The sequence below is a fragment of the Castor canadensis genome, chromosome X (genome assembly GCF_047511655.1).
Source record: "Castor canadensis chromosome X, mCasCan1.hap1v2, whole genome shotgun sequence".
NCBI lineage: Eukaryota > Metazoa > Chordata > Mammalia > Rodentia > Castoridae > Castor > Castor canadensis.
Genome location: NC_133405.1, coordinates 130,344,442 through 130,372,080, shown reverse-complemented (window position 1 = coordinate 130,372,080; position 27,639 = coordinate 130,344,442). Strand labels below are relative to the sequence as shown.

The 27,639-nt window shown below is 36.4% G+C and overlaps 1 protein-coding gene across 3 annotated transcripts in view; it reads left to right on the top strand.

Moving 5' to 3' along the window:
* Mospd2 (motile sperm domain containing 2) overlaps positions 1 to 26,910 on the top strand; it is a 43,618-nt gene extending 16,708 nt beyond the window's left edge. Inside the window, exons 4-15 of one of the 3 annotated variants that reach the window (XM_020183313.2) lie at positions 668 to 754; positions 2,303 to 2,457; positions 5,213 to 5,273; positions 7,874 to 7,912; positions 10,812 to 10,936; positions 14,042 to 14,218; positions 15,114 to 15,226; positions 17,683 to 17,779; positions 19,025 to 19,121; positions 19,555 to 19,684; positions 23,501 to 23,603; positions 24,293 to 26,908. In XM_020183313.2, the coding sequence (XP_020038902.1) occupies positions 668 to 754; positions 2,303 to 2,457; positions 5,213 to 5,273; positions 7,874 to 7,912; positions 10,812 to 10,936; positions 14,042 to 14,218; positions 15,114 to 15,226; positions 17,683 to 17,779; positions 19,025 to 19,121; positions 19,555 to 19,684; positions 23,501 to 23,603; positions 24,293 to 24,430 (1,322 nt within the window). In that variant the 3' untranslated portion in view covers positions 24,431 to 26,908. Of the gene's footprint in view, positions 1 to 667; positions 755 to 2,302; positions 2,458 to 5,212; positions 5,274 to 7,873; positions 7,913 to 10,811; positions 10,937 to 14,041; positions 14,219 to 15,113; positions 15,227 to 17,682; positions 17,780 to 19,024; positions 19,122 to 19,554; positions 19,685 to 23,500; positions 23,604 to 24,292 lie in introns of all 3 variants that reach the window. The other 2 variants (XM_074063924.1, XM_074063925.1) reach the window with 2 other exon arrangements.
* Positions 26,911 to 27,639: the final 729 nt, after the last annotated feature.

Below are 27,639 nucleotides of genomic sequence, written 5' to 3'. Positions count from 1 at the left end.
GAAATTTCTGAAATTTCTTGGAAAACTGCCAGTGAATAAAACAAAAGCCTTGTCATGTACTGACTTGCATTGGTCATCAGCCTCCCCAAAGACTGGATAGTAGGTCCTTTGTTCCTCCTGATAAAAGATCTTGCATTTTTCTTGAAGGATTTTCTTCCTACCCCAATGTTATAAAATGCATTAGAGTCTACTGGGTATCAATCTTTGTAGAAAAATACCATTTTACTAGAAAACCAAAGTGATTTTTTTCACTAATTCTGTTCTGAAGTTATGTGAATATTTACCATATTTTCTGTTTCTTTTCCTTTCCTTTTTTCCCTTTTTGTGCCTGGAATTGAATCCAAGGCTTATAATTGTCTAAAAGTGATGTGTATTTGCAAATCAAGTCATGTGAAATACAACCAGAATGTAGAAATGTATGAACAGAAATAATGGCTGACATATCATGTCAAAGGAAATGAAGTTTTTCCATTTCTGTCACCTGTCTATCTTTGATGGTTTGTTTCCTCAGTAGGAAACACCATTTTTTATTACCAGAGCTTTTTTCCAGATGTTTAAATAAGTTGTATCTTTTTTATCTCACAACTACTATCATTACCTTTACATTAGGAGTTTTATTTTTAAGTCCCTAAATTACAATTACTGATCAAAGTTTATCACTTTTTAGACCTTAGTGAATCCTCCATTCCCAGATGGTTATTAGAAATTGGTGGTATTTATCTCCATGGTTATGACAAAGAAGCCAACAAATTGTGTAAGTATGTTTAATTTATACACTGACTTTTTGAGATTTTTGAAGTGTAGGTATCTATCTCAATTGAATTAATAATCAGTAGAACTTTCTCCATGTGTAGCACACACCAAGTCTCCTGTAATTAGGGATCTATCCTTAGGGCTGCTCTTTGCATTTTAATAAAGTAGGCAGTAAAAGCAAGTAACACATCCTGTAACACAGCTAAAATAATTGGATTCAGGCTCATTATCTTCTTTCTAATTTGTTGTTCACACTAGACCCAGTATTATACAGAGAATTTGTTTTTGATAGTCACTAAATGTTACTAAATGTACTTGTTGTCCTAGTCTCCCACAGTCTTCTCCCCTTAGCTTTTTCATCTCCATTGTTTACATGATTCTCTTGTCCTTCCCTCCCACTTGCCTCAAATCTAGCTTGGTTTTGTAACAAGGGTGGGAAGACCTTGCTCATCTTGCTTGCTTTCTCTTTAGCTTTCGATCTGTACTGCATTTGGATAATACATGGCATTTTCCTCTTATCTCTGCTTCCTTCTTTTCAACATTCTTTTCTCAGAGCTTTTCTGTGACCTATTCCTTAAAAGTGTTTTCCAGGCTTCATTGTTTTCTTACCCTCTTTTGCTTTGCAGTTCATACCATCTCGGGTCATGTCAAACACATTAGCTTCAGCCACCTCCCCCTGCATGGTGGGGATCCCAGGCAATCTTGAGGCCACAAGGACATACCCAGCTACCACTCACTGGTGCCATTTGATTGTCATCTGCCTTCAACACTACACACAACTCAACATTCACATCCTGCCACTTGCCCTCTTTCCGTATTGCCCATTTCAGTCCAGCTCACTGGCTCTTCCTCTAATGTAGCTTCAATTTGGCCCTTTTTCCATCTTCACCAGCCCCTTCCTCAGTTCAGTCCCTGCCTCCCATCCCTTTGTTCTCTATCCATTCTAAGGTCATAGCCGGTTAGGTTCTCTTCCTTGCCTCTTCTACCCTCTGTGCCACAGCCCAAGAGGTGTTTTGAAATAGGAAAATCAAAATGTCTTTGTAATTCATTCAGAGTCCATCCCCTGTCTTTATTCAGTGTCTGCTCTTGCCACTCATGACATTTTGTCTTAGAAGGGTTTGTATACTCCACTCCCCTTCACAACACACTCCTAAGCCCCCACTATACCTCTTTCAGTGTCTTTCCTATGGATGGAACATTTTTTCTAGTGCTTGTCAGAACCCCTGGCTTTCTTTTTAGCACACTAAAAAGTACTTTCAGGTTATTACCAAAAAGCGTTTGTCCACCTGCATTTTCTTTTTGCCCTTACTTAAAAATGAAGTGTGTTTATTTCCTAAGGGGGAGAAAAATAGTTTACCTCTCTGCTACTCTTTAATTTAAAAGTCTCAAGTGCAACTATTTCTCACTTAAAAGAAGGAAAGATGTTTTTAATCTGTGAAACAAAATGAATTATAAATGAAGAAACATGTCCAGGGAAAGGCTATATATAAAAAGCAATATTAAAATGCCATAAATCTTGTTCTTATTTTATCTTTTGTTCTGCTTAAAGTCTGGATCAGGGTGAAGTACCATATAAAAGACCAGAAAACCATATTGGACAGAAAGAAGCTCATAGCATTCTGGTTGGAACGTTATGCTAAAAGAGAAAATGGGAAACCTCTAACGGTGATGTTTGATCTGTCAGAAACAGGACTAAATAGCATAGTAAGCATTTTTCACTTATCCTAAATCACTGTTTATCCTGGCTTCGTCTCTCTTTCCTGTCGTGCTTGCCAACCAAATACTGCCATAAAACGGTACTAATCAACGTATGTTTGGGATTTAGTTTTTCCCCTTATGAGTGAAGCCAAACAGAGAATTAAATTTGCTTCAGTATTTGGCATTGACATTTCCTAGAAATGTCTTATACATGGGATGGAGAGGTAAGATATCAAGATTGGTGGGCATGAGTCTATGTGATAACAGTGAATGTTTCTATCATGGCTAATCTCCTATAGCACCTACACCTGTGCCTGGTACATTCTGTTAATACCAAGTAAACACATCTATAATCTCTGTAGCATTATATTTCATATTATATTTTGCAATTGCAAGATGTTCACATGAATTTTGTACACACAGTGCTTTGATTTTGTTGGCTACTTTTGTTTGCTTATTTGGATGTATTTGTTCGGTTTAATTCGCTTTGGAAACCAGTTTTCTTCAGGTGATTTTACTAAGCTTAAAAAAATAAGTTAAACAGTGAGGTGCAGTGGTGCACATACCTATAGTCTCAGCTACTCAGGAGGCCAAGGCAGGAATGGATTGTTTGAGCCCAGTAGTTCAAAGCCAGCCTGAGCAACCTGATCAAAAGAAAGAAGGAAGGGAGGAAAGTCTAACTCTTTGCGAAATATGTTAAGAACCTTAAAGTCTTTGTATTCATTCTCATCATAGTAACTAAGTACTGGAAATCTGTTCTAAAAAAATAATCCCAAGTACAGAAAAAAGCGTTGTGTATCACAGTGTTTTTCAGAGTGTCATTTAAAACAGTGAAAAAATTAGCTAGCATTAGGGTGCATGCCTAAAAACCCAGCATGCAGGAGGCTGAGGCAAGAGGATCGTGAGTCCAAGGCCAGCCTGGGCTACATAGTAAGACCCTGTCTCAATAAAAGTGAAAAATTAGAACAATATTAAAATGATAAATTATGGCATATCTAAGTGGTGGAGTATATGTAGCTATATAAAATGGTTTTCAGAAAGAATTTGTAGTAATATTAGAGAATACCTTAGATAATGAAAAGTCTGTATTACTACAGTATGTGATATATAGCCCCAAAAAGGAAATCTTAGGTTCATACAAAAAGCAGACTAAAGACAACTATTATCAAGAGGTTTTTGGGGTAGTGGGGCCACAGAAATTTTTTTCAAGTTTCTATTTCTCCTTATTTTTTAAGAATTCAATGCCCTGGATTTTTCAACCTGGTTTCCATGTGAATGGGTTGTAAATTACAGAGTAAATCATTTTAGATTGAAAAATCAAAATCAAGTTACCTAGATAAATAAGTATTCTATAACGATAAATCATGATTCTTTTATCCTTTGGGTATGATAATTGCCTGTTTATTAACCCACGATCATGAAAAATAAAATGGTAAGTTTTCTAGTACCAAATATAGGGGCAGGGAATTGATTGGAGTTGTCTAATTTTTTTCAAGCTACTTACATGATAGCTCATCAAAAAGGAATGCACCCTGTTACAGAGCAATAGTTTTTAGGAGGTATTTTATGTAGAACCCACTGACATACATATGCCCTTGGCATCCTATCAAATCCACCTAACTAGCATTAACTCAGGATTATATAAGCAAGGATATTCAATTAAATAACTGATGATAAGAATATTAGAGGAAGACTAGGAATAGTTTTGGGGGGATCACAGATTATAAACTAGTTAACCAAAATTTTTTATAACTAATTCTTCACAGCTTTTCTTCTTTGACTGATAACTACAAATTATGAAACTATGCACAGTGGACATAATGGTTATTTATAAAAGTATTAATATATACCAGGATTTATTCCATAATAAATACTTAAGATGCAGATTCTGAAACTCACATGCTAGGGATGACTTTATAGATTTCATCTCTAGGAATCCTGCCTTCAGTAATTGCTTGGTAATGTCTTTCATCCAACTGTCTTAGTAAGGTAGTTGATCAGGATTAAACAACCCGTGACCATGGAATAATAAGGCATGAAATATGAATAATAGCCCTAATGACTTAATTTCCTGTTGTTGTGCTCAAAGCAGTTGAACAACCAGCTAGCTGTGTTTATAAAGTCTTTCAGAAGTTGGAGTCAATGAGCAACACTTGAATATGAACTAAAAAACTAACCTGAGGTCCCTAAATAAAGGGAAAAAAGCCAGAAATAAAGTAGATACAGAAGGTCACTGGGATCAGATCAGCTGTTATATAAAAAATTAATAAAATAAATATTTTATTGAAGGTATTATGAAGTATAAAAATTAGAGTTAGAAAGCAAATGCTATACCAGAATTTATATCCATACATATTATTCCAAGTCATCATTTAAAAACTGTAGGTCTACTTGTCTCAAAATTCTTCAGTTCTTCTGGAGATTTTTAGAATTTCTCTGTAGGGATTGCTTTTATTTCCATTTTGTGCCCTATTGCCTTAGCAGCCTGAAGTATGTAACTAGTTTGAGGTAACATGAATAATTTAAGTACACCACTCAGTATCTGATTTCTCCAAGTCAATTTTAGGGCTAATTCTTATAAATAGCTTAATGACCCAAGGATTAAGGTTAATCCTTATGAATCTAGATATTTATGGATGAGCTCATTTTCTTAAGAACTTCATAATTGTCTCACTTGTATTTAATAGTTTGTTACCTTTAGAAATGTGCAACTTAAAGTTCTCTAATGTGGACAGTCTTAAAGATTTAATCTTTATTTTAGGACATGGACTTTGTACGCTTTATCATCAACTGCTTTAAGGTTTATTACCCTAAATATCTCTGTAAGTAACTTACTCCTTTATAAAAATATAATCTATTGAAACTGTAGAGAATGTCTGAGAATTATAAAGCCTTATATTATTATAGACTTCCATACCGAAAACATTGTTTTCTGTTGAAGAGCTTTAAATGTGTTCATAGATAGACATGTAAGTACATATCATAGTAGGTACAGGGGAAAAGTTTATAAGTAGTCACTGTTCTTTACAGTTCTAAGAGTTTAAGTTCTAAAATATATAGCATCCTGTAACACACACACACACACACACACACACACACACACACACACACACACACACACACACAAATGCATACCAGTACACATTTATTTACAAGAGTAGCCAATTTATATCCAGGTGTGGTGGTATATGCATATAACCCCAGATACTCAGGATGCAGAGGCAGGTGGATTCAGAGTTCCTGGCCAGTTTAGACAAAGTTAGTAAGATTCTATCTCAAAAGTAGAAATAACAAAACAAAGGGGTAGAGACGTGGCTCAAGTGGTAGACCTCTTGCCTAGCATGTGAGAAGCCCTGGGTTCAATCCCCAGTACTGCAAAACAGTGACAACAAAAAGATTTGCCCATATGTACTGATCTTTCAGTTTAGTAATTCATTAAAAATAGCAAGGAAGTTCTTATATGGAACTTCTTGTCTGTAAGAACACATAAGTAATAATGAGAACATACACTTGTTAGCAATATTGATGTGTAAAGTAGAGTCTGTTAATAATTGCTATTTTTAAATGTCATTAAGAAAATACTTGGCCAGAATACACTACATTTGAATCTGGCATTTGGAGTTTTGTTTTTGTCTTGTCTTGTCTTGTTTTCTTTCACAAAAACCCAGGGCCTCACCTATGCTAAGCAAGTACTCTACCCCTGATCCAATACTGACATTCCCAGCCCTGCTTTTTTTTTTTTAATTGTAACTCTTCTGTTAATTATTGGAATGAAGACTCCTAAACCTTTATATACTCATTTTTGATTTGTTGGATGTATATGACAGGTTCCCTTAAGGAAAACAAGCTGTCAGCCCACATAAACAGTCAAATACATTTAACCCTAGTGAGTTAAAAGTGAAAAGACAGAAGAAAGGCAATAGGGACATGAAAAGATGGAAATTCACAGATCTGCCTAGCATATTCCTGGCAAATACTGCAGTTAGGGTCTTTTGGGACTTATGACTCAGGTGACACTAAAGCACAGAAACACCTAAATCATCTTACATTGGCATGCTTTCATATTATCGTTAATAGAAAGTAAAGAACAGACAAAAATCATAATGGACATTGAGAGGCAGTGCCACCCTAGCCCTGTATTCCAATCTCTTTAGAGAAAGTATTTGTGAATGTTTTTAGAGAGAATGACCAGTAGTGGCGAGGCTGGAAAACCTGTAGTGTCTACTGTTCCTTATGAATTCGTCCAGGTTCTGGCATGTACCCTGCACTTGTTGAGCAGTGCAGTGAGTGGTTAGCAGGGAATCACTATTTCATGGTATTAGCTTCTCTTACGGACAAAATGGAAATAAGATACTTGTTTATTGAAATATCTAAAGGAATTTGCAAAGAACCACAGAAATAATAGAAATGTCATGATTACTTTGTAAAACTTGTCCAAGATTCTTTTAAGAGAACTATTCATAAATTCATGGATCTATATGAACATAAGTTGGAATGCTGTGCATTTCAGTTAGCCCCAGATAATATGCATATCCCTCCAATATAGTGTAGTTTTTGCATACATGAAATTTTGTGGAATGTCAAATTGATTTTTCTTCAAAATCCATCATGAAATATAACCATTATATCTTAAGTATATCCTAGTTGAACACTGAAGCATTAGCACCAGGACACATCTTTACTGATACCTTGTCCTTTTTGTGTACTTTACATAATATAACCACTCTAGGAGGTTCTCTGCTTGGGAAAGAATGAAATTACATATTGATTCATCTGGAATAAAGGAACGAATTGAATATCGAAAATTCCCTTTGTGGTTTCTAGTTCTTTCTCACAATTGTTGAAATGGCTGTTTAATATCTTCGGCTCAATGCATAAATAATACTTCTATGTACTTTAGAAAATATTGGCTTCCTAGAGCTCATAATATTTTTTAAAAGAAGTAGTCATCTTTGTTTCTTAATACATAACAATTTAATAAAAATGGAGAGGACAACTATGAGACTAGTTTAACAGTGTAATTTCTAGAAAATTCTGATTGGAACCATAAATTAGACATGGACATGTTTTTAAAAATTCAGTGGCCTTCAGCCCTAGTATGACATGCCATATACAGAGACTCCACTTACCCACTTAACTATTTTCTTTTATACCTTTCTGCAAGCAACAAAAGCAGAAAGTGACCAAAGATATAGGCTATCTGGCAAAGAACAGTGACAGAGCATTTTTGATTTCCTACAAGCCATCCTCCTGAGCATTGTGAGCTAATAGTTCAGTCCCAGCACCACTAACACTGCCCTGAATTAGAACTCTGTCAACCAGCTCAGTTTTGACTTAACATTTTTTTTCCTAGGCAGGTATAAGTGACATTACTATGGAGGTACTAAGTTGCATTCAGTGAATATTTTTTTTCATATTTCAGCAAAAATAGTGATCTATGATATGCCTTGGATAATGAATGGTGAGTATATTATTTATGCTTTCCTTAAATACAATATCTGATTTTCCTTTTTCTTACTTTTTTTTTAAAAAAGTTTGGATGGTACTTAGTGTACATTCTTACAAGGCTTGAACTAGAATATGCAAAGGTCATTCCTAAGCAAATGGGGCTGATGTTCTGTCCTGAGACTTCGAGGTACCCATTAATCTTTTCTAAAACCAGCCTCGAAATAGTGAACTATTCAGGTAATGAGAAGCCTTGATTTGTTACCCACAGATAGGGTATGTCACAGAACACAGGTTCTGGCTAGGTTTTCTCATGAGCTTCAAGTACTGAGGAACAAAATCAGATAAATCTGAAATTTACCATAAATCACTGTAATCAAATGGCCCTTTCGACAACCATATTTTTGGTAAGTTTTTTTTAAAAAGCCACTGTAAAGTGTTTTGCCAAGTTTAAAGCTATTGTAAATTTAATGTTATTCCCCAAATCTGCATTTTATTGGTGTTTATAAAAGTTAATTGTTACATAGAGAGCAGTAGAGAAAAATCAACAAAACTAAACCTTGATTCTTTGCAAAGTTCAACATAATTGACAAACCTTTCACTAAATTGATAAAGAAGAAACACATAATTTGTTCAGAAATTAAAAAGGATTATAAGGGAATGCTATAAACAGTTGTATGCTAAGAAATTAGGTAATCTTGATGAAATGGATAAATTCTTAGAAAGATATAAAATACTGAAGCTGACTCAAGAAGGATCAGAAATATAACAAAATTGAATTAATAACCAAAATCCTTGCCACAAGGAAAATTCCAGGCCCAGATGGCTTCATTGGTAAATTCTACAAAATATTTTAAGAAGAATCAATGATAATCCTTTGTAAATGATTCCAAAAAGTAAAAGAGCTGGGAATACTTCCCAACTCATTTTATGAGGCAAATATTGCCCTGACACCAAACATCACAGAAAAAGTACAAACCTTGTGAATATAGATGCACCAGTCCTCAACAAAGCACTAGGACTGGGGGTATAGCTCAGTGACAGGGCACTTGCCTAATATGTGCAAGGCCCTGGGTTCCATCCCCAGCACCACCAAAAATAAGTACTAGCAAAACAAATCTAGGAGAATATTAAAAGCATTATACACCATGACCTACTGGCATTTATCTTCAGAATGCAAAATTGTCTCCAAATATGAAAATCAGTATAATCTGTATTATTAATAGAATGAAGGAGGAAAAACTACATGATCATCTCAGTAGACACAGAGAAAGCATTTGACAGAATCTAGTACCTTCTCATGATAAAAGCACCTAACAAACTAGGAACAGAAAGTATAAGAATGGAACAACCACAAGTTAGGGTACCACAGCAATCTATTAAAAAACCACCCTCACTTCTGACATAAACTGTAAATTCAAGAAATTCCCAAAGTCACCCTCAGATTTGATAATTCACTAGAAGGACTTGGAACTTGCTAAAAGCTATTATACTTACAGTTTATTACCCAGAAGGAATTTAGATTAAAATTAGCCAAAGGAAGTAAGATATATAGAGCACATTACTTTGCTGGCATCATTACAGGATATTGTTACATTGCCTTGTGGCAATGCAAATGGAGTACTGCCAACCACAGAAGCTCACACAAGCCTCGGTGTTCAGTTTTTATTGGCACTTCATTACATAGACATGAGTGATCACTTTCTTGATTGATCTCAGTCTCCAGTCTGGCCAGAGATCTACTGATACAGTGTGACCCAAATCCCCCATCTTATATCACATGTTGGTCTTTCTGCCATGGCCAGCCCCCACTCTAAATCATATTGTTCCAGCATAATCCAAGGGCCCCAAAACAAAGACCACCCTACCAGACATGAAGATTACCTCCCAGAAGCTGAGGGCAAAGACCAGACCTCTCTGGGTAAGGCTAATTCTTCACTACATGGAAGAGAACTTCCTTGGCCTCATAAAGGGCATCTATGAAAATCCACAACTAGCTTCATTTATAAATTATATCTCAATAGAACTGTTATAAAACTCAGATTTAGCAATTTAATTTCAGTAGCATAGCTTCAAACCTGTCAACTCACAAACTTTTAAAATTGGTATCAATGAAAAATTTAAATGTTATGTAAAAACACTTATAACAAGCCAAAGTAAAATATAAACTTCTGAACTACTATTTAATGTTTATCATGCTGTTCTTTTCTGTTTTTTTCCATCGACAGTTTTGCAGTATTCTGCTTTTAGTTTCTTAAAAATGTGCTTAGAATGTCACATTAGAAAAGAGGTTTAAAAATTAAGTATAAATAAGAAATGGCATGACAGGACAAGATTGTAATCACCAAACAGCTGTATTTGATAAGTTTATTCTTGTAGATAAGTTCTTCCATGGTTATATAAACTGCGGAGCCTGGGAAGAAGGCAGAGAAGCTTAGCATCAGGAAGTCTAAGGCCAGTGCTCACACATATAATGAGAAAAGCTACTTCCTTCTCTTCTTGCCTTGTCCTTGAAAGTTTTTCATATTGAGAGTTGGTCAGAACCATAAGGTAAACAACTCTTCAAACTGTTGTGCACTTGTTCCCTGAATCACATGACAGTTTGGCTCAGTATCTAGTAGTAGTAGTAGTTGAGATCATTGATGGACATGTTCAAAGGCTAAAACCCTGATAAGCTTATCAATAAACATCAGGGTAATTTAATCTTCATGGAACATTTGAAACCTGTAAGGGACAGTCACATTAGAAACACCTACAGGAATTAGAGAATGTTAAAAGTGTCATGCTGTGTAAAGAGAAATATTAATAGATTATAGCCCATAATAGTTTCAGAAGACCTGGGTTAGCAAATACAACAAATTAATTGATATAGAGAATGAAAAAGGATTTTAATGAAATGACTGGTTTTTTTTCAGCTGCTTTCAAAATTGTGAAAAGCTGGCTTGGCCCAGAAGCAGTGAGTTTGTTGAAGTTTACAACTAAAAACGAAGTCCAGGAGTATGTCAGTGTAGAATACCTGCCTCCCCACATGGGTGGAACTGTAAGTATAGTCCTTGCGACTTACTTATGAAATAACACTGGATAATGGCACAATAGACTGTATTCTTTCCTCAAGGAAAAGCAATATCATAACATCCAAAGAAAGATGACAAATAACCCCCAAAATAGGAAGCAAGGGTAAAGAATTTTTCATTTAAGTTTTAAACTTAAATTTTTATTTTTTGAATCACAGTAAATATTTACATGGTTCTAAACAGAAGAGTATTCAGGAGAGTGTGCAGAAACAAGTCTTCAATAAAATGTCTCCTCCTCCTCTTATCCCAACTACCTTGTTCTGGTCCACAGTTGCATTTCTCACGTTACTTTCCAGGGATGTGTATTGCATATTTAGGCAAGTAAGTATATCTAATTCTTCCAACTCTTTTAAACAGGTAGTGTATTTATAGACAATTGCACATGTGGGTTTTTTCTTCACAGTATGTCTTAGAGATCATATCAATATGCAGCAAGCTTCCTTACTCTTGTTTATGGTTGCATGGTATTCTGGTATCTAAGATGAACCAAAATTATTGAATTTCCTTTTGTTGTGTCATTAGTTTTCTTCCAGTTTTTTGTTGTTCCAACTGTCTTGTCAATTTAAAAGATACTAAGCATATGCTGTCAAGGCTTCAGGGTTTTTTGTTCATTTCTTTGTTTTATTTTTGTGTTGGTATGGATCAAGCCAAAGGGCTCATGCATGCCAGGCAAGTGCTCTACCTCGACCTATAAGATTTTTTAACTGATTTTTATTATTTACAAATAAGAGATCAATAGTATGTGGAGACATATAAAACTTTAAAAGTATAGTTGGATGTGGAAGTACAAATCTGTAATCCCAGCCAGCACTTGGGAGACTGGGACAAAAGAATTACAAGTTTGAGGTCAACCTGGGCTACAAAGTGAGACTCTGCCTCAAAAAAATTAACATTACATAACAATGAAACTTATTGTGATGTGATTTTTAATAAACTGTAACGCCTATGACTTTGGTATGTTTTGGGTTAACTTGATAATATTTCACTTATTTGATTTTATCAAGCTACTTTGTATACTGCCTGTCTAGCACAATTGTATTCAACAAGAAGCAAGCACTAGCAACATGAAAAGTTTTGGTGTATCCTCCTGTTTGTTTGTTTCCTTTGATTAGAAAAGACTTGAACCAAAAATTTTAATTTGAAGTCTGATGTTTTCCTCTTCTGAGGCTTTATATTTTACATTTTAACCTAAAAAAAAACTTATTCATTCCAAGTACTACACATAGTATGTAGTTCTAAAAATATCTCAAAATTGTAGTAGCAATTTTATTTGATGTGTCATTTTTAATAATTTGCTCTTAAATTATACCATAAAATGAATAGCATTTAGTGAAATTATTTTTATTACATGTGAAAGGTTATTTTATTTCAGCCTTTCTGTTGTTAGTGGTATATATTTTGAGGACTGTATTCAAAATGGTAGTAGGGATACTATTTTTTAACATAATTCAATCTTCTTTTGAAGGACCATTAGTATTTTCTAATCTTCTGCCATTACTAATACTGCTACATCTGGTATATGGGTACAGCAAGTACATGTACAGGTTAAAGTCCTAGAAGTAAAATCAATGGATCAATGGTATATTTAGTTTTTAATTTTGGTAGCTATGGCTAAATTCCCTTAAGGACTTTGTACCCATTTGTCTATGAAGTATGAAAACACTTCAACTATATCCCTGCTAGAACCACATATTCTCAGTTTTGTAATTTTTGCCAGTCTTAGGTGAAAAATACTTTATTATGTGTTCAATTTGCATTTCTTTTAGTATAAGAGATGTTGAATACTTTTTCATGATTCAGGAGAAAGTGTTTATCTATGAATGCTATACCAGCTTGTTTTGGTTGGTTGTTAGTCTTTTACTTGTTAATTTGTTTACATTATCAAAAGCTGTCATTTCTTTCTGATATGTGTGGAGCATATTTTTCCATTTGTGGCCTTTAAAAATAAAAACTTTATGCCTTTGTGTTTGTTTATTCTTAGTGGGTTTTTTTGTTTGTTTTTGTTTTTTGTTTTTTGCTTTCATTTTCTTTTTTATTTTTGGTGGTTGAACTCAGGCCCTTGCACTCACTAGGCAGGCACTCTGCTACTTGAGCCACACCCCAAGCCCTTTTTGCTTTTCTTATTTTTTAGTACTGTTTTTTGCCCAGGCTGATCTGAACCGGGATTCTCCTACTTACATCTCCTGCCCACCTAGCTTAGATGAATGCACACCAGCACATCCAACTTTTTTTGTTGGTGGGGGGGGTCTCACTAACTTTTTGCTCTGACTGGCCTTGATCCATGAACTTCCCAATATCCACCTGCCATGTAGTTTGGATTGTAGGCATGAGTCACTGTGCCTGGCTAGTGGGGTTATTTTTGTTGGTGGTCATGGTGGTGATTGATTGATTAATTGGGGTTTGATTTGGTTTTATAGTGCTGGGGATAGAACCCAAGTATATAAGGCAAGCACTCTACCACTGAGCTATATTCCCACCCAATTACTATTATTATGCCTTCTAGCTTTCGTGCTATGTGAAGAAAAGCCTTCCCTACTTAGAGTTTTTTGGTTTTGTTTTGTTTGGCTTTTTTTTTCCACATAGGGTCTCACTATGGGCCTAGGCTAGCTCAGACTCACTATGTGTCTGCCACAGGCCTGAAACCTACATTCCTCCTGCTTCTGCCTCCCAAGTGCTGGGATTATAGGAGTGAACCATAATGCTCAGCTCCCTACTTAGGTTTTTTATTTGTTTGGTTTTTGTTCTTAATCCTCTGCTATTTTCTTCTAGTGTTTTTATGGTTTTAAAGAATATACACACACATTTAAAGGTTTTAACCATCTGAAATTATTTTTGGTATGAAGAGTGACCTAAAGACCTAACTTGATTCTTTTAGATGGATAGTTTGTGATTGTCCTACACTGCCTACTGCTCTTTCTATTTCTGGTTTGAAATGCTTCCTATATTTTAAATTTCACTACCTAATTAAGTCTATTTTCTCAGCAAAAGATGTGAATTTTAATTCTACTATAAGGGAATTCTTTCTCTACCTACCTATTAGCAGGCTGATATAAAAATTCTTTTCTTTTTAGGATCCATTCAAGTATAGCTATCCACCACTAGTGGATGATGACTTCCAGACACCCTTGTGTGAGAACGGGCCTATTACCAGTGAGGATGAAACTTCCAGTAAAGAAGATATAGAAAGTGATGGTAAAGAAACCTTGGAAACAATTTCTAATGAAGAGCAAACAGCTCTTCTTAAAAAGGTAATTTTATGGTTAAAATAAATTGAGTCAAAAGCTGTGGTCTAGCCCCAATTCTACCACTAGCTGGCTACAGTATTTTGGATAATTCACTTTACTTGCTGCCCTTGTTCACCCTTGTGTGCATAAAGAAAACGGAAGAATGGGAGGAGTGGATGAGAGGTACTGCTTCTTTGTAAGAAAGGCTGAGCCCATACTTTGTATAAAACTTGGCAAAGTACATCTGGAAGAAATTGTTTTGTCTAAAGTGTTTTTTATTTGTCCAAAATAAAAAGTAAAAGTGATTAATTTAAAACTTTACCTTGATCTAGTTCCTCTCTATCTCATTTTTTTGGTGAGACTATAGTTTGAACTCAGGGCTTCGTGCTTGCAAAGCAGACACACTACTGCTTGAGCCACATCTCCATTTTGCTCTGATTATGTTTAGAGATTGGGTCTTGCAAAGTGTTTGTCTGGACTGGCCTTGAGCTACCATCCTCCTGATCTTGGCCTCTCAAGTAGCTAGGATTACAGGAGTGAACCACCAGTGCCCTGATCTATCTCATTGTCTTAAAGTTTGCTTAGTTGTCATTCTTTTTACAAATTTTTGGGGGGTTGATAGATAGATATAATGCTATAATTTAGAACAAATTTAAAGACTCTTAGGGAAAGGATCATGTTATATTTTCAACAGTGACCTGTTTATAATAGACACTCAAATATATGTTCATGATCATGTTAACATATGCGAAATCTATCATTTAGACATGACAAATCTATGTTAAAGACTATAATTTGGATTGAAACAAAATAATGTTTATTTGTTGGCCTAATGACCTGGCTAACTATCAGTGTGAAACTAAAATGTCTAACTTTTCTCGTTTTGTCATTTTATTTTGTTTTGTTTTTTAATCTTTAGACTAATCCAAGTGAACCTACTTCCAAAGCAGATGAAAATGAAAAACCTGATTCCAAGATCAAAGCTTTCAAAAAACCACTGAGCGTATTTAAGGGTCCCTTACTACACATCAGGTAATAGTTATAGGTTTTATTAGCTATACTGCTGTAACATATCTTGATCATTATGAGGGGGGTACAAAATTGAAAACACTTCTGTACTGCTTTGAAATGGTGGAAATGGGTTATCTGAAGACTCTCCTTGGTTTCTAGACATAGTGGAACCATACATTGTGTGTGAAAGGCCCTCATCACATATTAGATAATAAAAGTGAATATTTATATATTAATAAATCCAAGTGACATATAATTTTCTCATTTACTGACAACTGACACAAGTAGGGGGTGCCAGAAATGCCACTGAAAGAGATATTTATTGATTTGACCTTCTAAAAGCCAGAATTGAACTAGAAAAATAGATTTTTCACTAAAGCCTCACTTCAGCACATCTCCATATCTGTTGTTAGTTATTTGATCCAAAAGACATAGAATTTGGATCTGAGGATGTAGCTCAGTGGTAGAGTGCTTGCCTGGCATGTATGAGTCCCTGGGTTCCATCCCCAGCATTTGAAAAAAAAGTAGATTTAGGATTGTTTCTTGTATTGTTTAAAGACCTCTTTCTCAATGATGCTTTTGGTTAGTAAATCTATTTAGCCTTATATTAATAAGGCTATTCAAACCCTCATTAATGATGATGTAATGTAGCATTTTCTGTCTACTTACTTGAAATGTTCCTGTGTAACTCTGTTTTAGGTATATCTCATATCAACAATACAACTTTTTAGAAAATCTGATTCCCGTGTTTTTCTCTTTGCCATCTTCCCCCTTAGGAGTTTGGGTTTTATTTGTTTGTTCTCATTTTTCCTCTACTAATTAGGAAGTCATCCATTCCATGTTTTCATGGGAGGCCTGTCAAAAGCATAGGTCCTAGTCTACCACCATTGCAGTTTGACAAGAGAGAAACTAGGAAAAAAGCCAGGCTGGAGCAGGACAGCTTTCAAGGCTATACTTTGGCTCTGACCTCATTGGTTGCACCCCCAGCCAGATCACAGAGCTGCTCCTACATGTGTACATGGACCCAACTGGTGTCATTCTCCCCAAAGCCACTCATAGTTTTTGACAGCAACTCTGAGATCTATAACCTTGCTGTCTTCTCTGTGGTTTATTTAGGATTGGGCTCCAAAAGGAAGCCATCAGCCATGCTATTTTACCACATTATCCCTTCTGGGACAGCTCTTCCTTAAAAATATGTATTCTCTAGATTAATGAACATCCCTGAGGAGCACACACTGTTTATGTAAAATGAATCAGTTTAAAGATGTGTCTCAAAATCTATAGTTGTCTGAACATTGAGTTACTTAAGTCATTGGCCTTTTTTAAAATTATAAGTACTGTATTTCGTCTAGAAGGTACGATCTCTCAGGGGTTTCATATTTCAAAAAGCTACAATCAGTGCTGGAAATATGGCTCCAGTGCACCTGCCTTGCAAGTGCAAAGCCGTGAGTTCAAACCCCAGTACCATGCAAAAAAAAAAAAAAAAAAGCTACAGCCACATCATGCTGAAAGTACATAAAAAATAGTAATAGAACCAAGTACAGTTGTGCACATCTTAATCCCAGCTACTCAGGAGGTGGTGGCAAGAGGATCATGACTTTGAGGCCAAACAGGCAAAGATAGCAAGTCCCTTTCTCAAAAACAAAGTCTCAAAACCCAAAAGGCATGGAGGCATAGCTCAAGTGGCAGAGCACTTTCTTGACAAATTTGTGCAGCCCTGGGTTCAAATGTCCTTTTTATTTAAAACAAACACCACCCAAAAATGTACTTCCATTGCTTTGAAGCAGCTGATGCAATTGGACTAACGTGATTAAGCTACACAAACTTTGTTCATGTCTTTAAATTTTTGTTTTAGGTCATGGGTGTTACAGTAGCCAGTAGTAGTAAAATTTGAACTTTGAAGCTCAAGCATTTTACTGTTTAATGTTCTTCTTTCAGCTCCTACCCCAAAAATATTTCTGTGTGTCTTTCTCCTTCTCTGTGACATAGAAAGGCCATTGTATAGTAAGAAGTGATTCTGTTACTTAAGGGCATCCCTAATGATCTTTCTTTTAAGCTATGCTCTTCTCTTTTGGTGTAAAAATATGAATTGTTCTAATCTGTGATTAGGGAAAGTTGAAACAGTGATACCTTCAATGCTTTGATTCTAATCTATAGCCATTCAAGAGTTTAAATAAATGCACCTTAAGATTGTGTTAATTATAGGATTAACTCAGACTTCCCCTAATTCTCCCTCTGTTCTTTCCTATTTTGCTTTTGACCTTAGGGAAAACCACAAGTCTTCTTAAGTAGCATGTATTGGATCAGTAAGATTAAAATACGGAATTGTGTTGGGTAATTGTTTTATAGTCTTCTTTTTAAAGGAAATCTCTTTATACAAATGAGCATAAAATAATAACCAATTTTTTTCAACTAGTGCTTAATATTTTCATTTATTCTTAGTAATGCAAATGCCTTATGTTTTTGTCACCACCTAGCCCAGCGGAAGAATTGTATTTTGGAAGTTCAGAATCTGGAGAAAAGAAAACTTTAATAGTGTTGACAAATGTAACTAAAAATATAGTGGCATTTAAGGTAACTATCTCAAAGATATAATAAAAATATGTGTGAAAATGTGATATGGGAAGTGATTTGGAATTGAACAATGAAAGATCTCCTGTAAAGACTGGACTTGCACACAATGTTTCTATTTATGATATTTTTAGGTATGTTATACTGCCTTCTCGTTCTACCCAAGCTTATCTAAAATTTTCCCTGAGATCTACATCTCAGTCTTTAGTGCACAGTAATAGATTACTGTCCAAATTAATATAGAGGTTTAAATTTTGTTGTAAATAAAAGCCCAAGAAAATCACTCTTCATTATATGAATAATTTATTTTACAGCAACAGTGAAAGATAAAATGATAAAATTGAAAGTGCACTTTTCTTTATGTGCAGTATATTCTAGAGTGTAGTTTATTTTGAATAACTAACCTGATAGTAGGTATTATTTGAAACAAGGGCCAGGCATGGCATCACATGGCTAAAATCCCAGCTACTCATGAGGTAGAGACAGGAGGATCACAAGTTTGAGGACAGCCTGGGCAAAGTTAGCTGGACCCTATCTCAAAAAAAAAAAAAACCAACCAAAGGACTAGGGCAGCAGCTCAAATGGTAGAGCACATGCCTAGCATGCACTAGGTCCTAGGTTCTATCCTCATACCTCAGAAAAAATAGTGTGACAGGAATGAATCCACCACCACCCACACAAAAGTTATTCCTTTCTTTAATCTCCTATTTAATTTAAATATAACTGCTAAAATGTTCTGGTATGCTCTGATTATGAACAGTTTTTAATTTCTGAGTAGTAATTCAGCATGTTATCTAATGTTCATTCTATTTTGTGAATTTGCATCATTAAGTTCAGACTGTTAGCAGACAGGATAAATATTTAATAGATCACTTAGTTTTTTTGTTTTTTTTTTTTTTATTTAAGAGGAAGTTTACGTGACAGTATTCAAAAGAGAAAAATCAGGCTGGTGGAATGGCTCAAGTGGTAGAGCTTCTGCCTAGCAAGCATAAGGCCCTGAGTTCAAACCCCTGTACTGAAAAAAATCTAATTTGAGAAATATCTTTTTAGGTAGGTGTAGATGCTTTTGTCCTGTTGGTAAGGACAAATACATTCTCTACATAGCCACCGAGCTTACTTTGTAGACTGTTCATTGATTATTAACTGCTGTGTTTTTGGTCATTCTTAAGCCACTGCCTCTCCCACAAAAAAAAAACATACAGGTCATTATCATACAGGTTGTTGTGTGACTACTGTGTTTCTAAACAGGTGAGAACAACTGCTCCCGAAAAATACAGAGTCAAGCCAAGCAACAGTAACTGTGACCCTGGTGCATCTGTTGATATAGTTGTATCTCCACATGGGGGTGAGTTGTCACTTGGTGGCCACAGCAAGTGTGGTGAGGGGTGGGGACCTGGGACTGGTTGCTGAGTTTGCAGAGCTTTCGGGCTAGACCTTAGAAATCAGCGGACTATTAGGACGTCACCTTGCCTCACTCTAGACATCAGTTTCCTCACCTGTGAAAGAGATGGTCAAAGGGGTCTCCAAAGCTCTCTCCAGAACTAAAATGTAATTATTTTTTAATGAATGAAATTGTTTAAACTGACCCTGATTGGAATTGGATTCCAAAAAACTAAAATTTCTCAATTAGGACATTTTCCATGTTTAACGTAGTTCCCTTTTATTTTTCCTTCATGTTGTAGTCTGTAAAAAATGCCTTAAGCCACATATCCAACCCCTTTTGGATAAGATATAATAAGATTCCTGTTTATATGTTCAATTACCCTTTTGGAATACAGGCTTAACAGTCTCTGCCCAAGACCGCTTTCTGATAATGGCTGCAGAAATGGAGCAGTCATCTGGCACAGGGCCAGCAGAATTGACTCAGTTCTGGAAAGAAGTTCCCAGAAACAAAGTGGTGGAGCATAGGTAAGCTTTTTACTCACAGTCTCTTGGGTGTGGTGGAAGGATCAGAAAGATCCTTCTCTCATCTGGCAGATACTGGGGATGCCCAAGGAATCAATGATAACAGAAACTCACAGGCATGCCAGCCTAAGACTGGTATGTCCAAGGTGCACATGTACATCTCTGTCCTGGAAGTTTCCCTTGTAGGAATGCTCACTTTGTGTACTAGAATGTTTGTTGCAGTACTGTTTGTAATAGTGAAAAATTGGAAAGGACTTAAGTGATCACCACTAAAGCAATAGTGAGATACATTTGAATGTATCTATGGTAACAGGTACTCTGCAGCCATTCAAAAAGTACAATAAGTCCATGTACTCTGACCTGAAGAGATATATCCATGATATATTATTAGAGAAGAAACTAATAAAAGAAAATATGTATGGCAATATCCTATTTAAAAGGGAAGTGTATAGGTATATACATGTGTAAGGTTGTAACAAATGTTTTGAAAAGATATAGAGAGAGAAAAGAAGGAGAATAGAGAAGGCCATTTCACAGTTTTGTTTTACTATGGTTGCTTTTTTATTGGAACTATGATTTGTTGGAGTGTTCCCACTTTTGTTCCCCCGAGGACATCTGTCAACGTCTAGAGACATTTTAGGTTGTCACAACTCAGGGACGGGTGCAATGGGCACCTAGTGGGGAAAAGACAGGGATGCTATTAAACCTCCTGCAGTATGCAGGACAGCCTCTACCCCCAAAAAATCACGTTCCCCCAAATATCAGTAGTGCTAAGGTAAGAAACACTGGTTTCTAGTGTAGTTAGGGAAGACTACTCTAATGGCACTTTGACTAGGACCTTAAGGAAATGAGAGTAATCCACATTGGTAATGTTACAAAGGGCTTTGTGGGGGAGGGAAAAGCAAAAAAGGATGCTTGGCCTGTGTGAGAAATAGCAAAGAGGTCCATGTCCCTTGACAACAGTAAGGAGAGGGGTAGGAGATGGATCAAAGAAATCGTCAAACACTAGGTCATTGCTACTGAAGACTTCTGAACTTGAGAGGAGAAACCATTAGTTGGTGCAAAGCAGAGCCATTAGCTGATGTGACTCATCTTCTTAAGTGATCCTTCTGGGGCCGTGTAGAAAAATATATAGTGAGCAGGCACAGCAGCAGCCATGCAGCAGAGGTCATGCTTGCTGCATGCCAGCATAGTTCTGGATGCTTTATTTTCATTCACTCATGGATTCATGAAGACTGTTAGGGTCCGAGGATCCTATTCCTTTGAGAGACAGAGAGTCACACGTGAATGCAATCCACAAAGCAGAGTTTATTGGGCTGGCAAGCCAGGGTCATGCTCCCACACAGACACACAGGTCCGATTGGGCAGACAGATCCCGAGCCTCTTTGGGGAAAATCTTATGTAGGCCCTCACTGGCCGTTACAGCAAAGCCCGTGCAGTACATAGCCAATGAGTTTGTAACACCACATACACCTTTAGCCTATCCTTTTAAAAGCACATTACTTTTTAGCCTATAGATTCAAAGGTCAGCACTGGCGCGCGCGGTTACATTTAGCAAGCAGGCAGGACACGTCCTGCACGTACATCTGGTCGTCTTTCACAACCCGCCCAGCCCACATTTCATGTGCCCCCATCCTGTTTATCTGGTCCTGCACCTGCATCTGGGGTGGAGGGACATCTTGTATTGGCTTTACTGATCTCTACTAGGGGGATCTGCTGGGGCAAGCTATTCATCTTTTCAAAGACCACCTTAGGAGAAAGAGGGGGACTTTCCCCTTTTAGAGATGAGAATCTATGAATCCAACTAATGGTCACTTCTAAGGAAAATCTTCAGGAAAGGGGTTGAAAGGATACAAGAGTGGCTGGAACAGAAGAGTGAGATGATCCATGGTAACAAAGAAAGTGGGAGGGGCAGGAAAGGGCCAGGGAGGAGCTTCATCACCATCACAAATCCAGCAATACAGCACAAACCCCATCTGACCTGCCTTTAATAAAAGATCACCCTGTTGGTGATATGGTTAATAGAATGGAAGAGAACATGGTGGGGGTGGGGGAGGAAGACAAGTGTTATTTCAGTTATCTCAGCCAAGGGGAAAAGTTAGACCTAGCCTGGAGGAGTAGTTCATGGTCAAATGGAGGAGGACAATCCAGTAGCAAGTTACTAAGGAAACCACAAGTGAGTTGTCAGGTCATCAAAGCCCAGGGAAGACAGTATGTCACTAATTAGGAAGTGACCACTGATACCAAACATTGCCATGCTGGTAAAGAAGGATGAGGTGTGGATAATGCCCAGTGGTGGTGACCTCACAAAGTTAAAGATGACCTTACAGAGAGAGCACTTTCCCTGTGGCAGGAACCACACAGGTGAGAGGAACCTAAGCTGAAGAGAAGAGGCAGCAAATCTGCACTAGAGATGTGACTGGGTAGGGTGTTTGAAAGTATGAATGTGGTGTTGATGAATGGGGGGCTTGTCTTTGGGGTTTTTAATATAAGACATTTGAACACTGTTGTAAAAAACTGGCTGGGAGTGTTATCTAAGTGGTAGAACACTTGCCTAGTATGTGCAAGCCCTGGTTTCCATCCCCAGCCCTGCAAAACATACCAAAAGCAAGCTGGGTATGGGAGCACATACCAGTAATCCCAGCACTCAAGAGGCTGAGGCAGGAGGATCACAAGTTTGAGGCCAGCCTAGGCTACACTGTAAGACCCTGTCTCAAAAGAGCAAGCAAAATAAAAGGGTTCTAGGACCATTAGAGGACTGAGGCCAGGCTTACAAGGTAAATCATTGGCTGTGCTCTTCCTAAGAATGCTGCAAGGGATGAACCAGATTCTCTGAATTCCAGAGTGGCAGGGAGGAAAGAATGAGGTCAGAGTCCAAGCAGACATTCTACTTGTATTTACATGAGTTAAGTATATACTTAAAATTTCAAATTATATTGTTGGAAGGCCTAATTTTTGTTCTGTTTTGTTTTTAAGACAGAGTCTCACTATGTTAGCCCAAGGCTAGCCTCAAACTTGAAATCCTCCTGCCCTGAATTTTGGGGTTGTGAGGATGCACCTCTGCCACCACACCTACCCCATTTTTGTTTTTATTAAAGAGTTTTTGTGGTGGGTTTTTTTTGGGGGTCAAAAGTATGGTTATGGGGAAATTTTGAAAGGTTAAGAAACACTGATATAAAAGGTATTTGAGATTAATTTGAAGTTTTTATGAAATAGATCATCAAAATGAGGATATTTGTTTTGGTTTTATTACATATTCATTGCTTTTCTTTACTTTGGATTTTACCAGTTCCTAATAGCTTACTTTTCTATAACTATCAAGAGGGGATCACTGTTCTCTCCTAGAAAGTAGGAGGGAATCCTAGTGGTTTGGTACTGAAAGCCCAAGTAAAGCACCGTAATGCGTTGTAGAAAGAATGGCTGCCTTCACATTGTAAGGTATTTGGATTACTTCTACGGAATCCCATATAAAATCTTCCCATTGAATCCCATGGGGTATTGAGCAGTAGCCACAATCTCTTGTGTTCTTTATGCATGCATTAAGAAGCTAGAAGAGGGCTGAGCATGTAGCTCAGTGGTATAGTCCGTACTTAGCATGTGTGAGGCTCTGGATCCACCCTAGCACCACAAGAAAAGAAGTTGGGAAGCAAACAGATAAATACATACTGAGCTGCTATCTTAGTTGGAACTTAGAGGATTGAGGCCTTTTATCTCCATTACATAGGCTCCTGTGTTTAACTTTTTCCATTGTATATTGTACTTTCATAAGAAAATTCATTAAAGCTTTTAAGCAGTTATGTTTCCTTTGGATTTCCATAGGTTAAGATGCCATACTATTGAGAGCAATAAACCAAACACTCTTACGTTAAAAGACAATGCTTTTAACATGTCAGATAAAACCAGTGAAGACCTATACCTGCAAGTAAGTGTGCTTTCATCCCAACTAACGCAAGTTGTGAATGGTAATCAATACTGAAAGTCCATTTTTTTCCACTGACATAAGGGAAAACCTTTAGCATAGAGTGCTCTCTTTGTGAAGAGAAGCCAAATCAGAAATTCAGAAATGGTAAGTGGTGGGTTGCTTTTGGAAATCTACTGACCTTTTAAACGTTCTGGCCATTTTAATTTGGAATAGTGACCAAATAGCAAAGCACAAGGTACTTTGGTGAGTATCAAAGAATTCCATCTTGCACAAAGGGGTACTAAGTAGTATATTTAAATTTGAAAGAGACTGGGCATGTAGCTCTGTGGTAGAGCACTTGCCTAACATGGCAAGGCCCTAGGTTTGATCCCCAGCACCACAAAAAAAAAAGAGATCAAAAAAAAAAAAAAAGAAAGAGAGAGAGATACCAGAGAATATCTGTACCTCCAGAAAGTCATTCCTATGCTTCTATCTAACTAGAAGACTGGACCTTTCAAAGTAAGAGTAAGTAGAGACACATCTATCCACCAAACAAATCAAACGTCTCCTTGTATTTCTAGCCCCCAGCCTTTCAGAGCAAATGGGCCCCATGACTTCAGTGTTTGGATTTCTAATATTCCTGTTTGTCATTCCCATGATTAATGATTGTTTTATTGATCAAAATCTTCCATCCCTTTTTTCCTCTTCAGCTCAATCGTTTACTAGAAAGCAATAGGAAGCTTGAAGACCAAGTTCAGCGTTCTATTTGGTTCCAGCAGCTGCTAATTGCCTTAACAATGCTCTTGCTTGCTTTTGTTGTCTCTCTCTTTTATTCGTTGTACAGTTAAAGAAGTGGTGCCTGGTCAAAAACAAGGCTTCTTCATCTGTTATTTGGAAAAGTGACAGATGCAAAACTTCTCAACCAAGCTACTAAAAATACTGCACATCTGTGCTTCCTAAAACAAAATAGGCAGCACATAGAATGGTGCCATACATACCTGTCTTCAAAATAAATTGAATAAAGAAATGCTGGACAGATTATTAGAGAGTATAGCTAGTTAGGAAAATAAGTAAAGGTATATGCATTGTATAAATTAATAGTTTAAATATAATTTATTCTTTCTTTTTGATTTAAGTACATTTAAAGCTTAAGTTTTATCATGTAAATACTTAGCTGAAACTGAAAAGTATAAGTAACATGCTTTGTTCTGCCAAAAAATGTAATCTGCTTTTTTATGATAGAATTATTATAGCTGAGCCAACTTACTAGCTTTTCTATACTATGTATATAAAAGAACATGTATATTAAAAAAGAAAACATACTTAAACAGAGTTATGTAATCATGACTTTGTAATTTGGAGAATTACTTCCAGATGATAGTCAATATTCTTTTGGAATGTAAACCTATTTAACACCAAACCACCTTAGCCTTTGTTTCTCAGTGTTCCTGAACAGCCTGCCTGCCTTTTATTAATCCTGGACTTTTTAATGAATACTCTCATTTTGGTAGAACGTGGAAAACAAAGTACAGTTGGATTTTCTTGGAAGTCTGTTAGTTGTGCCCAGAAAGAAAGTCTCTCCAATGGTCCACCTTTGCCATCAACTCTATGCAGTATCATGTTGTCCATTATGACTGGACACTGAACTTTTTGCCTAATTTTTTAAAATGCCTGGTTCTCCATTGTTCCTTACCCTCATTCCATATCAGGGGAGTCTCTATGTGGACCACAAATTATACCACTTTCACCCTCATTTCCAAATAAAAGCCATTAGATAACATTTTTGTGAGTCAGTTTTTTTGAGAAAAGTCAGTATAATGAATTTATGGTTCAAAAAATCAACCATGAGAAGGAAATGTACAAAAGATTAGAATATCTATAAGGGTGAAAAGGAAAAAACCAAATCCTAGAAGCTCAAGTGCTAGGTCTATGCTTAGAGAATGGAAAATAGAACTCGTAATGGACTGTAAAACTGTCAGATCAGGGCCAATTGGCTTACATGATATTCTGCCTTTGGTACGATAATACCCACCCGCTATGGTTCCTAAATTCCTAAAAAGATGTACCTTGCAGAAGCAGAGGCTAATGGAGGTAGTTTGTTTCTACATTGATAAGACCAATTTCAGTACCTTTTGGTTTAAGTGTATATCTACTTTTTATGAAAATAAAAATAGTTGCCTGTAAAATAAATTTTGAGTTCCAATTGAGCCATGTTTGGAGATGTATTATTATTCTGAGGTAAGTGTTGTTGGTCGTTGGCTTTCACCTTGAAGAATTTGATTGCAAAACTGAGGTATGAAGAATGGTATAATAGAGTTCCTTCAAGATTGGCCTAGGAAATAAAACCTTAAAAGGACACTGGTGTGTTACTTGGTCTTAATTTGGGTTTTTCTGTTTCAGTTTGCCACCTCCAGATGTGAAACGTACTGCAGTCCCCCCTAAGTACTGTGCACGGTATCTCCCCGTGTGTGTGCACAGTGACTTCCCCTTACATGGTAGATTTGGAGCCTTAATATAACCCAGTCCCAAAGTACTTGTGTATGCTCTTCGTTCCTCATTAAATAAATGAGGAATTAATTGGCCAAGATTGGAAATGTATGTCCTAACAGTGTCCCTTTAATGTTTCATATGTAAGTTATGTTGATTCACTAAAATATCATTGCTTGATGTCTGGTTAGTTGAATTTAGTAACATATCTTGTTAATATTTGTGTGTCTGTTAAATGTGACTAACCAGAATTACTGAAAATTAACCATAAAATCAAAAGCATCTAACCTTTTGTACTTGTCTTGATTAATAATATATATTTACATTTGATTTTATTCTGTCTTCATTTGGTTTTATTTAATTATATTTGAATGATTATTATGATTGGTACTTTGCTCAATAATTTTATTTTTAATTATGTCATTACCTGTTCATGACCAAATTACCAAGAACTTTTGTTTAGATGTAGATTTTTGTTTCCACTTGAGAATGGAAATTAATAGATTTTCCATGAAAACATTAATGAAATAACATTAGCTTGATCTGCAAGTAGCCTAAAACACATTTACTGATGAACCTAGCCTCAAGTTTCATAATGCCATCACTGTTTTTATATCTTGCCATTAATTTTGACTGGATTTAATAGCACTTTATTGTACAATTATAAAAAAAATATATTCCTAGAATTTTTGCCAGTGTAATTTCTCTAATGTTCTGGTGCTTTTCATATATTTTCAGTATTTTTATTACTATATTGGTATTTTCTTTGTATAAATTGACCAAAAGAACATGTTTTCTATTTTAATATGTTTTAGAAAAATAATTACATTTATGAAATAAATATCATCAGGAAAAAAAAAACTTCTGGTCTCTAATTGATAAAGCATTATAAAGAAAATCAATGTTAAGCTTCACTCTGACCTTTTAAAGATTGTAGAAATTCCTTTTGGATCTGCTTTGCATTTTTATAAGGACAGTGCTTCGGGCTTTGAAAGATGCAATCCCATGTCAGCTGTGCCTGGCCTGTAGTGTGTCCATTTCTCCTCAACCCTGTGTCCAGTTTGGTTGCCCTTCAGTGCAGTTCTTAGCATTGGATCCACTATCATGGCTTGGGGCTTATTACTGAACCCATCCCCAGAAGCTGCAGTGAGTCCAAATTGCCCCCTGGACACCCCCCACATCCTAGTATCCACATACCTTCCTGCCTCATGGGAACAAGCATCCTGCTGGCTTCCAGGCACATGGAAGAGGTCAGTGCAGCACTGAATGTTCCCAAATCAAGTACAATGGCCCAGTCCAGAGCACAAGGATTGCTGGTGAGAGAAGAAGCCCTCAGGGTTCTTGATGTTGGTTCCCAAATCAATGGAGGACATTGATTCCAAAAGGCAGTTGGCTCTCCATAAAAATAGGACAAGTCCTTCTACATTGAAAAAGAAGTGTAGGTACTAAATCAGGTGGGTAAAGAATCCAATCCTTCAACAAAACCAAAATAGAACTATAATGAACATTAACCTGTCTACCAAGAAACTACCAGATCAACCTGGGAGAGAAAGTGATCTTTCCTAAAGGA